At 51.3% G+C, this 15,607-nt stretch overlaps 1 protein-coding gene across 2 annotated transcripts in view; it reads right to left on the reverse strand.

Moving 5' to 3' along the window:
- Positions 1-771: 771 nt before the first annotated feature.
- Positions 772-15,607, reverse strand: part of PLEKHG4 (pleckstrin homology and RhoGEF domain containing G4) — an 85,345-nt gene continuing 70,509 nt past the window's right edge. The window contains exons 14-24 of one of the 2 annotated variants that reach the window (XM_054269520.1): positions 10,851-11,794; positions 8,770-9,019; positions 8,114-8,203; positions 7,558-7,782; positions 6,934-7,104; positions 6,275-6,452; positions 5,514-5,630; positions 5,161-5,427; positions 4,351-4,547; positions 3,732-3,807; positions 772-2,605 (exon numbers count right to left, since the gene is read on the reverse strand). In XM_054269520.1, the coding sequence (XP_054125495.1) occupies positions 3,766-3,807; positions 4,351-4,547; positions 5,161-5,427; positions 5,514-5,630; positions 6,275-6,452; positions 6,934-7,104; positions 7,558-7,782; positions 8,114-8,203; positions 8,770-9,019; positions 10,851-11,794 (2,481 nt within the window). In that variant the 3' untranslated portion in view covers positions 772-2,605; positions 3,732-3,765. Of the gene's footprint in view, positions 2,606-3,731; positions 3,808-4,054; positions 4,548-5,160; positions 5,428-5,513; positions 5,631-6,274; positions 6,453-6,933; positions 7,105-7,557; positions 7,783-8,113; positions 8,204-8,769; positions 9,020-10,850; positions 11,795-15,607 lie in introns of those variants that run through there. The other variant, XM_054269518.1, reaches the window with a different exon arrangement.

Consider the following 15,607-nt stretch of genomic DNA (forward strand, 5'->3'; position numbering starts at 1 on the left):
GTTGGGAGTACAAACTGGGTAGGGCCAGGCACAATGGCCATTACTGGCAGAGATAAGGGTGGATTATGGGAAGGGTGGATTCCCAAACAGCCCTACTGAACCCATCTACCCTCTTCAGGGGATTCCCTAAGTGTGGAAAATGCCACGATGAATTTTCCATGTGAGGCGTGTCATGAGTGTCACAGAGCAGAGTGGGACTCCTGCTTTTCAATCAGACTTTCTTTATCCCTGGTTAGTTAAAGGGGGAGAAAAAAAGAAGAGACAGAGAATGTCACTTATCTTGTAGAAAGGCTGGAAAAAGTATTGAAAATTCCAGTTCTGACAAAGATTTCAGGGAAACACCTCTGGTTTAGGAGCCCATTTACTTTGGTTGCATCCTCTCAAAAATGCATTGTCTAATCTGGGATTCCTGACATGCAGCCCACTCTAAGGAAGTCAAGGTTGCCAATGGAAATATTTCTACTTATGCCAATAAAACCAAATATTTTTTTTCTCATTGTTTGAGTAATATGGAATAGGAGGAAATTTTTTTTTGTGTACTTTTCAGTGTTTAAAATGACAGGCACTATCAGCCTCACCCCAATCACCTGCTGGGTTAGGTTTGGTCACAGAAATGTTATTCAGTCTGTCCCCAGTACTCTGAGGGGATATTTAAACACCCCAGGGACAACTGCTCCTCTCAGGGCTCCTGTCTCCTTCTGCAGCCCAGATTCCCATGCTGAAATCATGACACAATGCAAGTAAGATTCATATAAAGAAAATAACCTTTATTAGACAAATCAATCAAACCCTGAAGAAAGAGTGTCAGGTAAACAATACTAAAGGTTTGTCCAGCAATTTAGAAACCTTTGAAACTGAGAAATTCCAGACGTTTCATGTTCCTCTTGTTGCATTAGTAACTTCTCTCCCTCTTGTGACATGAGCTATTGTTGTCTTGACAGTCCAGAAACTTTGCATTAACCCAGCAATTATCTCAAAATAGTAACTTGTAAAATATTCCCTGTATAACTGTTTCCCACGCTATTTTGTACAAAGGTGTCAAATGTATTTTCCTTGCTGTCTGAGAAAAGAACAAGGTTTAAAAACATCCAGCTTATTAAAAATAAACAAGTGTTTTACATACAGTACAGGAATTTCCAAACTTGAAGGAACACTGTTTCCAGGGTGGCTGTGGGGTGTAACACCCATGTCTGCCAAGGGAAGAAAATTGCAGTTAAATAAATTACTACTCCATCCTCTTCCTCAGGCCAAATGTAGCACTTCTCCCACACCTGCAGGAGCTGATTTACAGCCCTGCACAAACCAGGAGTAAACAGGAACTTGGCAGCCAAGTAACCACTGTTTCCAGAAATGCTAATTTTCATTTTGTCCAAGAACAGAAGGAGGGTGTCACAGCCACACAGTGACCTTGGATGTTACTCATGAAAAAGCCACCTTGGAACACAGGGCTCGTCTGTCCTCCAGTTATGCTGTGTTACTTAAACAACATCCACTTAAGGTTCAGCATTATGATCAAGCCATTACACTCAAAACCTGTTGGTCTCGAATGCCAGCACATCCAAAGCTCCTCAAACAAGCCACAACAGTGGGACTGAAGTACCAGCAGAGGGGCTGAGTCAGAGAGGAAGCAAGGAGCCAGTCCCTGTCAGTCCAAAACCAGGGGCACAGCCAGGACAAAGCACAATGGAGCCTGAACTAAGCCACTGGAACATGAGCCAGCAGGGCAAGAGAGGAACTTGCACTGGGACAGCAGCTATGGGGGCAAGTGGCTAAAATTAGAGCCAGGAATTTTGGTGCCTCCTGAGCTCCACCAGACACAGCTCCCTATTCCTTTCCTACTGACACCTCTGCTGGCTGCTCTCTCTGGGTCAGCCTCCCACTGGCACCAGGGGAGTCTCTGCCTGGGCATCTTCCCCTTCTCTGGTGAATGCACTGAGCATTTACAGGGGGAGCTGGCAGTCAGAGCAGAGGTGGCACAGGCAGAGTGGCAGAGCTGACAGATGGTTATGAGAGAGATTAGCTCAGCACCAAGGCACTGGAAGAACCATCTGAAGAAACAATTCATAACAATGAAATTGCTTTTATTAGAATGGAAGTATTAAGCCAAGGAAATAAATTATTGCTACGATAGACATATTTAGAACATAAGGAAGGACGTTAAATCTTGAGCTTCGGGTCACTATAACCCTGAAACAGAAAGTTAGACTACTTTTTTTAAATACCTCAATTTCTCTTCATGCCCTTCCAAAAACTTTATAAAATGTGCAGCTTACACGACAAATAGTAACAGAGTCACTTGTAATAAAAATCTGTACAACTCATAGCTTTAAAAATAATACTTTTTTTTTTCCCAAACTGCTATGTTACTTATTACTTATAAATATAGGGCTAACGAGTTCTAAATGCCCAAGGTCCCATCCAACACCAAAGCTATTACATTTAGTTGACAGAAGCCATCCTGGGACTTCGCCTCAGGCAGAGGTCAAGTTTTGGGCTGTTTGAAAGAGCCTGATAATGGGCAAAAAATATCTTCAAGGATGAAGACTGTGTCCTTCTGCTGGTCAGAGGCCTGGGGTCTTCAGTGAGTTTGAAATGGCAATCAAACCTGGAACACAGCACCGTGCAATGGGTTAGACCAGCTGCACTCCCGGGACGTGGCAGGATCCCACAGGTCCCTCTGTCCTGGCCAGCAGTGACCTCACAAAACACTTGAAATCCACTGTTTGTCAGAGGTAAATTGTGGTGGGGAAAGAATATTCTCCTTGCAGGAGAAGTACAGCTCTTCCCTCTGTGCCTCAGGACTCGCCCAAAGGTTTTGTGCTGCTGTCCCTACTGCTTCTGTGGCCACTTCAAAAGTCTCACCTGTGACCCTCCACCAGGGGCTCAGGATCTTAAATCTGAACCTTGGCTGGTTCTGTACAGCTGGTTCTGTGCCATGGGCACACCCCACAGTGCCAAACCTATGACCATTCACCACCCTGTGCCTTGACCATTCAAGCCCTAATCCTGCCTCTCCCATACCCCTCAGCTCCCTGTGAGAAGGGAGGCTCAGCCCCAAGGACAGAGAGGAAAAGGCTGAGACAAGAGCAGGCTGGTTTGAGTGACAATATCAAGGGCTGCCAGCCACGAGCAGGAGCCCTGCTTGGCTGCAAGTCCTGTGAGAGTTCACCCTCTTTGGACCAACAGTGACTTCCTTACAGACAAGGCATCCTCCCAGAATCCCTAAATACTGAAGCAACCTCTGGCAGCTACCTCAGGACATCCTGACCATAACCTAGCAGGTTCCTTTGCCTGGCAAAGTACCATTTCCTTTGGAGGTTCAAAGGAAACTGTGGGATAAATCTGCCTTGGGGAGAATACTGTGATTCCCCAAGGCAGTTCAGAGGGACTAAGAGCAGGATTTTGGCAAACAGCCACAAGAAATAGATTAGTGGTTAGACAGGTGGCAGCATTCAGAGGAAAGCAGCTCATCTGAACACTCAGGAGGTGGTCAACCTGAACATGATTTTGTTTATTTTGCTTCTGCAAGGCAGAAAGCATCAGACCAGCTGTTCAGAGTGTGGCTCCATGGGAGCTGCTCCTCTGTAATGAATCAGAGCCTCAGACACCAGTCAGGAATGCATGGGGAAAACTCACACAGGAGCTGAGGTGAGATTCCCCTGACTCAGAGCTACTGACAAACCTGACCAGCACTCAGAACTGCTGGAAAATCCCCTGCAGGGGCTACTTACAACAACTCCACTTCCTGAGGCGGGGCCGAGGGGCTCACACTATTCTTGAGGGACTTATGGTGACCTGGCCTGCTTTCTGCAGAAGAGAGAAGCCAGTGTTAGTAGGGGGGTTAGAGGACAACAGCATCAGGACAGGATCTAGTGGGAACGGAAGCAGCTGAGAACTCTCAGGAACACACCAACATCTCAGAGCAACAGGCTCCCACTATACTCCCTCTCATCATTCCCCAAAAAACGCCCAGACCTCCCAGGAAAGGAGCTTGGCAGCAGGTGCAGCAGAGCTCCAGCCACTCCAGGAGGTTATATATGTACCCCAGCCCATGGTAGCATTATAGCTCCTGTTTGTGCAACATCTCCTTGTGCAGCCTCCAGCACTGCAGGTCCTTTCCAGCTCATCTCCTCAGGGATCCCGGCCACTGCAGGGGTGGCTCCTGCACCAGAGGCTCTCATCTGCCCCAGAGGGGCCAAGTCTCTGCAAGAGGAAGTGTCACTTCCCCACAGTCACCCCAAGCCCAAAAGCAGCATCTTCAGTCCCCCTGTGAGAAGCAGTGGCTTGAACTGGGGAGGCAGGTACAGGAGCAGGCAAAGTCAAGAGAGTGTTTTGGCTGCTTGCACTTACTGCAGAAATGTACTGGCTGTTTGTGAACCTGGGTCTGCCCTCCATGGCAGAGCTGTGCTGTGGGCCTACGGGCATGTAAGGGGGCGAGCCCATGTCTTCACAGAAGCTTTCTTGTGGGATGTTGGAGACACAGCCACTGTCGGAGCCGCTGGAGCCCGTGGCTGACATGCAGTGCGATGACTCTGAGCTCTCTGTTGCTGGGGAAAGAGAGGAAGGTCACTCTGATAACCACAGATCACTAACAGATCACAGATAACTTTGGGTTGCATATAACCCATGCCACATAAGCTTGATAATGTACCTGTCTGCAGGGCATTGGCTACACAATCCCACAGATCAGCCACACTCCTGTCTGGGCCTCTTGAAGGCCACAGACAACAAACCAACACAAGGAAGAAGGGCTATAATGGTGCTGGTGATTGGTATGGGCTGGCCAATGAAGTTAACACAAGGGATAGACAAAGGGTGATGGGGCCAGGATGGTGAGGGCAAAGGACAGAGCACTTCATACCAGAGGGGCAGGGACACAAATCCCCAAGACCACAGCAGTATCAGTGCACAGCACCAAGCCTGTCATGGCTATGGCTGCAGCTCAGCAGGTGCTTTATAAGCCCTCTATTTGAGCTAACTCCTGTCATGGAACCTGAGACAGAGCTGGCATAGAAGGGCAGGGCCCTCATGCCCTGGTCTGGGTAGGAGACAGGGACTGCCATGATCCCAGCAAGCCTGGTCTGACCACACAGCACAGAACAAAGAGCAGGGATGAGCCCACACACCCCAGGTGCTGCAGAGCAGTGGGGCTGTACTTACTCATTGAGGGCTGGCTGCTCGTCTCGTGCTCCAGCTCATCTTCCTCAATGCAAGTGCCAATGTCAAAGGGACGCCTGGGGGCCAGGACCCCTGGCAGCAGAGCCTGGTCCAAGTACATGTGGAGGTTGAGGGGCCCCAGCAGGGAGGAGGAGGAGGAAGGGGAATAGGCAGTGGGGGTGCTGCCGGTGGAGAGCTGCGTCTGTGTCCTCTTGAAGGGGTTGGAATGGTCAAACAGAGACACTGCAATTGAGGCTCTGGTCCTGGCACCTGCCAGAAAACATACAAAAAAACCCCTGAGAACCAGTCCTGCCTCACTCACAAGGATCAAGGGGAAAGGCACAGCTGGCACCTACCTCTGCCTTTCATGATGTAATCGATAGCACGGTCATTAATAGCTGCCTCACTGGGTTTGATATCCAGGAAGGGCTTGTTACCCACACCCATGGAGACCATCTCCTGCATACGGATTTCTGGAGAGGAAGAGACCCACAGCCACATTGTGAGGTTGACCCAACCTAACCCTTCCCACAGGCATTATTCAGCCACAGGTTAGAGCACTTGTGGGCTGGGCTGCTCCTGAACTGCTGAGATTAGATCTCCTCTCCCCTTGCTGCCCTCCCCAGCACTGTGGAGTCTCCAGGAACAAGCAATCATGCCCTGCTCTGGCCAAGTAGCTCAGCGCCATGCCACCTACGAGAGTCCTGCCAAGCGGGAAGCCTGTGGGGGACAGGAGGGACTTGGTCAGCATCACTCAGCAGTGAGCTCCAGTAGTGGCCCACATCACTGAGGAGACCAATAAGTCTTTCAGGGGCACAGCCTGTGCTCACAAGGCAGGGAACCCTGAGCGTGGATCTTCTGTTTCTCTCATGGAGAACAGGTGGGTGTCTACAGTCAAACAGAGCTTGGACCAGTCGAATTCCCTGGGGATGAGGGGCAGGGAAGGGACATGCCCAGCCAAGCCCAGCACATGCTCCTGAGGCTGCATGCTGGCACACAGCTGCTTGCTGCACAGAGCTGCCTGGTAACAGGATCCAAACCTACTCAGGACAGCACGAGCTGAACAGGGCTCCCGCACCTTTTGCGGCACAGAAGGAATTCCAGGAAGGAATCACACCTTTATTGCGGGCTGCCTGCTGCCACAGGATTTTGGCAATGTCACTGGTCCAGGCCTGCTTAGTCTCAGCTGAGCTGGCCTGGAGGATGTAGGTGTCACTGGACTTCCGCCTTCGGAACCAGATCTCAAAGCGCAGGCCGCTGTCTCCACAGTTCTCAGTCAGACCAATGTCTGCAGTCTGGGAGGAAGAGGAAAAGCAAAGCATAAACCAGACTGCACCACGAGCAGAAGGAGTAAGCTGCTTGAACATTGTGCTAGAGCTATCCCCAGTTTGGCAGACCTAAGAGGAAGGAGCCTCAGGGTCTGGAAAGCAGCAGGTATGTCCTGGACATGGCTGAGCACAGACAGCTCAGCCAATTCCTAGTACTCCATCCAGAATTACCACCACTTCCCTGCCACATACACACTGCCTTTCCCCCATACTCCACGACCTTCAGAAAATGCTGGCCCCACATCCCACAGCACAGAGGGCCTAAGCATTAATGAGTGAAGTATTTATTCCCTTCCGATTTGACTGCTTGTTTTGGAGGAGGCTTAGAAGTGGTGGGAGCAGCTCTTCTGCTGAAGGCACTCCTGCTTCCCATTTCAGAGGCATGTGCCATGGGGAAACCAGCCATGGACAGCTCCCACACAAGAGGGAGCTGCAGGGCTGCCCTTACCTTGAAGGAGTGCTTGTAGATATACACATCAAAGCCACCATCGATCCTCTTGGGCTTGCTGAAGAGGATGAGGTCCTCAAAGAGGAAGATGTGTCGCTGGTACTTCCTGCGGCCCAGCCAGATGGTGAACTCGTCCTGCCGCACCAGCTGCCCCTGCTCCTTCAGGTTTACCTGGACATGAGAGGACATCCTTGTAAGACTCCACCAGCATGACCCAGGCAGCCCTAGACCTGGACTTGGAAAACATGGTCCCATATGGCTGTAGCCCAGGTGGTGAAGAAGTGGCAGCTACCTGACATCTTAAGAGGGCTCTTGAAGTTCAAGTCAGGCTGCATGGCATTGCTGGGAACCACATCAGGTGAAACAACTGACTCCAAGCTCAGGGGAGAGCTGGACCCATCACTGGTAAGCATCTGGGAGCATGTTTATGACAAGCAGTTCACCCAGCTCAGGTAGCAGCACCCAGGAAATCAAGGAGGCCTCCAGGCCTGTACTGGCAGACACCACTCTGATCACTGGGAGAACCTGAGGGGAGGCTCACCATACAATCCAAAGACCCCAGGTCTAGAGAAGGGGAATAAGGGTGGCTCTGCTCCCCTGGGCAGGGAAGACTCTGGAACGTACGTCACAGTCACGGATGGCATCCATGGCCAGCAGGTCATTCCCATGCCGGAGCTGAAACTTCACCATCTCCTCAGCAGCACGGAGATAGCCCAGCTCCTGCTCCTGTGCCTCGCTGCACTCCTTGATCAGGTCCTTCAGGAGCAGGGCATATTTGCTCATCCGCTGGATGGGTTTCAGCAGGTAGGAGGCCAGGTCCATCTTATCCCCCAGCTGCACCTGCTTGAACTGAGAAATGCAGCACAGTGAAGGCAGCAGCCTCCCCAAGGAGAACCCCATGCCCCCAGGCAAGCACTGACACCTCTTGACTGGGGTACTCAGGGAAAATGAGTACTCTTAGGGAAATGCAAGGCCACAGGAGCAATGCTGCTGTGTGCTGGGCTCCTTTCTCAAGCCCTCTCTGCACTTCTGCCCTGTCCCTTCCATACAGCTGTGCAGAGAGTTGTGTCAGGGAAGCAGAGGCAGCACTGAGCCTGCCTTAGGCAGGTAAGTTGGCTTTACTTAAACAGATCAGTGACCAAACACACTGAGCAATCCTGATACAGGCAGTGGAACTCACCTTGAAGAAGTTATTCCCATGGCTGGCCAGCAGCAAGTCTGACTTTGGCTTGTTCTTGCTATACAGTGCATACATTCCAAACTGGTCTTTCTGCAGAAGAGATCCATCCTCCAGTGAGACCCATGCACCCAGGACACAGTGACAGACACAACCCTGGTAGGTTACTCTAGTACTTCTGCCTCTCCTAGGCTGCACCAGAGCCTCCTCTGATAGCAGAAATAACTTTATTTCAAGCTCACTAAGAGCCAGGGAATGTTCTTGTCTTCCTACTCTCAGAGCAGCTAGGACTTTTTGATTCATTGTTCTGCTATCCCTAGTTTCTTCCATACCCCAATAGTCACCTGGTACAATTCACAGCATGTAGCAGCAAATGCATGGGGCAGCTGACCTTAAGACCTGTGTCCCTGCGCTTCTGCCCAGCAGCTGTTTTCTCTCAGAGTTGGTCTGTACCTTTCTGCTCACTCTAGTCATTACCTCTGACACCACAGACAGAAAACATGTTAGGGGTGTCCCTGGAGAAATAGATGGGCTTTAAGGAGCAGACATTCTGTTCCTCTAGCAGTGTCTCTTGGTAGCAAAGCACAACATGAAAGGCACAGAAACCAAACTCATGTCTGGAAGAGCCCGACCCCAGGGGCAAGGTGCTGATGCCTTACGTGTCGCAGGAAGCAGTGGCTGACCCTCAGTGGGTGGTTGCAGCAGCTCTCAAGCTCTCGAAGGAAGTACTGGCTATGGAAGTCATAGAGTTTCTCCAGGTTTCCAAAGATGACGCTGCGCTTCCCTCGCAGGTCCTGGGGCAGGTCCAGGCGCTCCATCTCGGGGAAGTAGCTGTCGATGATGTAGCGGAGCGACCGCACGTACTCCCGCTCCGTGGTCACCATCTCATCGATGATGTGCCGCAGTTTGCTGCAACAGGGAACACCCAGCCCTGAAGGGACCCAGAGTGCCTGCAAAGCACTGCACTAGTGCTACAGAAGCTCTCTCTGACACCCAGCATGGAAATGAGATGATCCTCAGCACAGACCAAGCTCAGATACACAACCGCCCATGATTGCTCTGACCCTGAGCCCTGACAGGACTCAAGGGACAGCATGAAGCTGTGTCAGGGGAGGTTTAGGCTGAAGCTATAAGGAAAGGGTCCTTCACCCAGAGAGAGGGTGCTAAGGCACTAGAACAGGCTCCCCTGAGAAGTGGTCATGGCATCAAGCCTGTCAGAGCTAAGAAGCATTTAGACAAGGCTCTCTAGTACATGGTGTGATTCGTGGAGTAATCCAATGCAGTCAGAAGTTGGATCAATTATCTTTTTGGGTCTCCCTTTCAGCTTGGGATATTCCATGATTCTAAGGACTCAGGAAGGGAGTGCCCAAGGCTGGCTGTGATCCTGACCCAAACTCAGCAGGACACACACCCCTGGGCTCACCCAGCCCCTGCTCTGGACACAGTGGGCTGCTCTGCAGATGGCTGCTCTCCTGAAACAACAGTGACAGCAGCAGTCACACTGACTTCTGTGAGGAGTTGGCCTTATGACTAGAGACTATGGGAAGCAATGTTAACCCTGGGAGAACAATAGCTCTAGAATTAGGTGCTGTTGGGCTTGTCCTAGTAAAAGTGAGAGAGTAAAACTGAAGTGTCCTAGCACTTCCATCAGTGAACAGCAGTTCCTAGCACAGGTTGCTCTCACATATCTCAAAGGATGCCTCTTAGGTACTCGAGGATTCCACTGTGAGGCAGTGTAGCACCAAGCATAACTCCAACGTGTCCCTCCCCTGCATTTCAGCCTTTCCTCGATTCAACTCCTCTGGCTGTTCAGAGAACAGAGCAATGGAAATGTCTCAGCACCCAGACATGAGAGGCCTGCTGCACTGCTCCCTTGAGAAGCAAAGTGGTCACCTTGCTATCTGCTGGCACACATTCCCTGCCATGAGCTTTTCTGGCTATCCCAGGGATACTGGAGCCCCCTTCCAGAAGATTTCACTGTCCCCAGCCATTTCACTCGACACGGCCCCCCAGCATCCAGCACTCTTTTCTCTGCCATTAATTTTTTACTTATATTTTAATTTTTTCCAGTGAGAGCAACTGAAAGACATTCCTGGAGACCATTTGTCAAGAACAGCTCATATCCCTGGGCTCTCCAAAGCATAGGCACACATTGTAGGACAACAACAAAGTTGAGATTGTCAAGGATAGAGAAGGAAAGCAGCACAAATGCCAGCTGTTGGACACCCAGAGATTTCAGCCCCAAAGCACAAATACAAACACCCTCTCACCTGTGAAGCTGCTGTCACAAGGTGCTGGATGTGCCTCCCTACCAGTCTGGGTACAGCACTCCCAAAAGTGTGGGGGACAATGCCCTGAGCTTCTGCTCTCCCACTGCACCTGTACTCCTGGCTTCATTAGGTCACTGAATACTGCTTCTGTAATCCCTCATTCTCCAATGGAAGCAATGTTCAGAGACTCCCTCTCCTATCTGGGAACTGAACTTTCTCCTCCTAGAGGAATCACACTGTGAGGGAAGAGCCACAAATCCCATTTCTCTGTTGCCCCACCTAGGCAGGTGCCAGATTATGTGGGGACATCCCTGTGGGCTTGCTCAGCATCACATACACACACACACGCAGGGAAGCTGGAGCTACATCTCCATCTGTCCTGTAACCAGCACTACAGAACTCCTCTAATCTCTGCTGGCTGCCTTTTCACCACCCTGAGAAAGGGAACACCAAATGTCACAGACACTTACCTGCCCCAGCTCTTGGCTTCTGCCCCGGAGAGGCAGCCCCTCTGTCCCTCCAGCAGGCAGTCTGCAGCCCAGCTGCTCACAGCTGGCTGCCTCAGAGCGAATGTCCTGTCCACCAGCTCAGTGCTGCTCACCTCCAGCCCCTTGATGAAGACGCCGGTGTTGCCGTACCGGGCCGGCTCGCTCCTCTGGCAGCTGGCCCACAGGCTCTCACCATAAGGCAGGTCAAAGCTTTGGGCCTTCCGGAGCACCTTCCTGGGAGGCAGCTTCCCAGGGACTGGAGTGGATGTAGAAGACTGCCTCACCTCTGGGGCTTCTAAAATGCTCTCCAGGTTTGGCTTTTCTTCAGGCAGCATTGAAGACTTACAAGCCCTGCTGGCGAAAGAAATTCTGCTGGAGTGAGGACCAGGGCTGAGAGGAGCTGGGCAGACAAAAACTTCCCCAGCATCGACATCTCCAGGGCAGCTCAGGGAGGGCGAGGGAGCTTTCTCCCTAGTCCACTCCAGACAGCTGTTGCTTCTGCTGTAGCCATGAGATGTGCTCGGAGTCCTGTCCCAGTGGGACCTGGAGGTGGCCCCCTCAGAGTGCCTCCGGTGGGACAGAGTGCCACTCTCACTGCCAGCGTGGGGCTGCTCCCCCACAGCTGGGTTGCGGTCTGACAGCAGAGACTTCCTTGTTCTCAAGGCTGCTTCCAGTTTCTTTTCAAAAACCAGCTTGGTCTCCTGGCATTTAGACCATGCAAATTTCCACTGCTTGAGCCCCTTGTCACTCTTCAGCTCACAGGCCAGCTCCTTCATCTCCTGGAACCGGGCAGCACTGATGTCCGGGTGCTGCCCCTTGTAACTCTCCAGGCACTTGATGACATCTGCACAGTGCTCAGGAGAGCTGCAGTCCTCCATGCTGATACAGGCAAGGTGTCGCATCCCTTCCAAGGCCCACTCGTACGCCTGCAGAGCGAGAACAAAAAGCAACAGCCAGTCAGAGGGACTCGGTGAAGAACAACCCTAATTCAGTGCCTGAAGATAAGAGAAAGGATCAGTGTCTGGCCACCACAGTTCCTTGAGTGTAGAGAGTGGGGGGGGCTGCTATTGTCAATGGGGCTTAACAATTCAGCAAAACAAACAGCCCCTTATGCAGAGGGCTTCAGCTGTGCTGGCTGCTCTGTCACAGCCCCACCTCCCCACCAGGTCCCTGCGAGCTGGTGCCCACACTGCTGGGCATGTTTGTCCTCTCCGGGCAGGGGGGGCCAGGGAAAGCTGCTGCTAAGACTGCAGGAATTCACACCTCAGTGTGGGCCTGCTCAGTATAAAACCTGGAACTCTCTCTCCTCTTTTGCCCAGACACTTTCACCACTGTCAAACAGGATAAGGTCAAAGGGCACCAGTAAGCTGCAGGCAATGGGACTGCTGCTCCCTACACTGTTTTCCTGGAGCTGACAGCACACAGAAGGCAGAGCTGGCTCTGTGGATCACCCCAAATGCTCTGACCCATCCTTGCAGCAAGGAAGAATCTGGCACCGTGCAGCTTGTGCATTTTCTGTGTCTGCTGGCAGCTTGTGTGGTGTGCTGTGCCTGCCTGGCTCTGCTTGCCACTGCACTACATGCTTGTGCTCGTTAGTCAAATACTGAGCTCAGCAGTTTATTTCTAATACTCCAGGAATGCTGGAAGCAGCTTCATGGGGCTTAACTCTAGCAGTGGTGCATATGCTGGCCTTGCTAAAACAGTTCTGCTGCATCAGTCAACCAAGAGAAGTGGGACAAAATGTGGTCCAGTGGGACACATACAAAGGAACAGTGAGTGTATTATCACCATGGAAAGAACGGGGCTTAGCACCAAGACCTGTCATCAATCAAAAGCAGAAGAAAGACAAACATCTGACTTAGGCCACCATTTTCTCTATAAAGCAGAGATGGTAAGATTTAATGATAGAGTAAATAAGATGTGACCAGCTGCTGTAGGCCTGGCTAGAGAATTTTAATGGTCATCAGTGAACACACAGGGTTATTTGTTGAAATCAGATACACAAGGTGGGGAAAACACCCTGGACAGGGCTGCCTGGCATCTTCTGCCAACTGCTCAACATCAGTGGATTTGCAGAAACACCACTGGATGCCCAGAAGTGAGCCAGACCATCTCTACCACTTGACCTGTCAGGCCCTGTGTACCTGCAGAGAAACAACATTCATAATGAGTGCCAGGAACAAAGTGATTGGTTTTTCCATTTTCCATTTCCTGAGCAGCCTCACTGTAGCAACCTTCACTCAGCTTAAATCACTTACTTTTATGCAGCTTTAGACATCAAGAAAATCTAGCCAAGCTTTATACAAGCAGACATTGCATCCCTAACAGGGACATGGTGGTCAAACCTATCAGGTGCCAGGCTCACTCTCTGCTGGTGGCACAGACAGGCAGGGCAGAAGGTATTTCATTCACATGATGCTCAGTCCCTGATGGGGATGGCTTTGACAGCCAAACACTGCTGTTTGTAGGAGAGCTGAATGCCAGCCCAGCCTGCAGCCTGAGCAGAGTCACTCTAGGGCCAGATTCCACAGCAGCTCCCACAGCCATCCACATTCTCTTTTGAGCTGCAGCTGCATGTGTGCGTGCAGCCAGCCCCATTACTCATGCAGAGCAAGGAGCTGCTTCAGAAGCACCAGCAGCTGCTCAGGGAAAATGCTCCTCAGCTCCACCCAACTGCAGCATGGAACAATCCAGAGAGCAGCAGCCCCCTTTCCTCCCATCACCCTGCCTAGAGCAGCAACAGGCCCCTGACCTGCCTCCCTCTTATCCAGGCTTTATGCTCCAGACTTGCCCACTGCTGGCAGCCAGGAGGGGTGTGCAGAGGCAGAGGACATGTCAGATTTTGGTGGGAATCTGCATTTGTCCTTGATGCAGAGGTTTTTCTATTTCCTGGAGGTGGAAGCATTTCAAGGCAAAGTGAATCCCCAAGGCAGCAGATCTGCACAGCAGTGACAGATGGCCTATTCTGCTGTGGGGTTTTGAGCTGCCGCCTCCAGCTGGACATAAACCAACACCAGCCCCTTCCAGCTCTGCCCAGAGCAAGGGCTGGCCATCCCATCTTTCGAAGAAAGGGCACATCTCACCTCTCTGGCTGTGCAGGTCAATGGGTGATCCCCACTGAAGGCTGCATGCTGGCTGCCATTTGCTTGATGGGAAAAGCTGAACTCAAAAGACACACGGGGCTGTCAAAGAGGGTGCTGAGAGCAATGTTCAGGAGAGGGACATCCAGTAGGCCTGCCTGGACTCTACAGGAACCAGTCAGGAAGGCAGATGCCCCGTGAAGGCCTTATCTACTAATTTCCATGCACAGATACGAGACAGAGAAAAGAGACTTCTTTTATTTCCTAGAAATTCTTCAGATCTGCATGTGACTACTGTGAGGAGGGATCAGGGCTGCAAAGCACACAGGACAGCAGTCCCAACAACCTCTCATCTTCATTTGGTCTCTGTCTGTTCTTGGCAAGGACACCAGGGCTGAGCAGAAATGACTCTCAATCTTGATGGCATTTCCTTCCATCACCAGTGCCTGTCACAGGCCAGCAAATAGCTCAGCTTTGTTCCCTGCAGAATGGAGCAGCCTCCACATCCTGCAGCTTTGCTTGGTAACAAGCTAAGTGACCACCAAGGCTTTCTCCAGTCACATCATCTGCTTCAACTGCCCCTTTTTGCACATAAATGGCAATCCTCTCCAGGGACCAAGTGTGCCCCCATTCTCCTGCAGGCAGGGGTATTGCTGTCACCTGTTCCCCAGTAAGGCTGCAAACAACACTCAGCCAAGCCAGGATACAGCCCTCTGGATGAGGGGCTTTTGGGGAGCAGGCAGCTCCACAGCTTCCCTGCAGAGCTGCAAGAGCTGCTCAGATAAAAGGAGGCACCTGTGCACAGGAAAGCTGAAACCACCCCAACCATGTCTGGAACCAGGCAGGAAAGAGCCTGTACCTCAGCTTTTGATCTTTACAGGCAAGTTGTTACTGAACCTCTCAATTACAGGATTAAAGACAAATGTGCTTCCTGCATACGCCTAACTGACCTATCCTGCAACAGCATCAGCAACAGGTTGGCCCTGCCAGGCTGCTCAGGGCTCTCAGGGAGCTGCCACGCTGAAAGGAAAAGCCAGGGACTTCACTGGATTATGGTGCAACCCTCAAACCCATCATCCTCTGCTGGTCTTCTGGTCATTTCACCATGGACAAGGCTTGCAGCACATTGAGGAGCTCCTGGAGTCTGTTGGGTTTGGCACCACGTAAGTTCCATCTGCAAACACAGGCCCAGAGAAGTTGCTCAGCCCTGGCTCAGGGCACACTGCCAGTACTGAAAGCCTTCCAGGGGTCCTGGATCCTCACCTGAGCCACTACTCAGAAACTACACCTCCCCAACCCAAACCTATCACAAACCTATCAGATTCCTTGCATACTCAAGGTTAAGTGACCTCTAAGACACCTTCTGGGCAGCCAAAAGAAGGAGCAGGCACTGTGCATCTCACATATATGCCAGAAGGGGCAATTTCAGGGGCCTGCCTTTGTCCAAACCTCCTTCATCCTTTCCTGTGGGGAGATGATGACAGTACCTATAATTCCTTTACAAATAGCAAACTGAATGTCTGAATAGGCAGAAGTGGGCAGATCAATTTTCTGCAGAAGAAAAATGCAGAAAAACCTTCTCTCTGCTGTGAGAAGGTTTCCTTTGGAATCTCAAGTGCCTGCACAGTGCATCTTGAGACAGTCAAGATGGCCCTGGTG

Source organism: Melozone crissalis, unplaced genomic scaffold (assembly GCF_028551555.1).
Source record: "Melozone crissalis strain CALT ecotype California unplaced genomic scaffold, PUWL_Pcris_2 ptg000007l_1, whole genome shotgun sequence".
Lineage (NCBI taxonomy): Eukaryota > Metazoa > Chordata > Aves > Passeriformes > Passerellidae > Melozone > Melozone crissalis.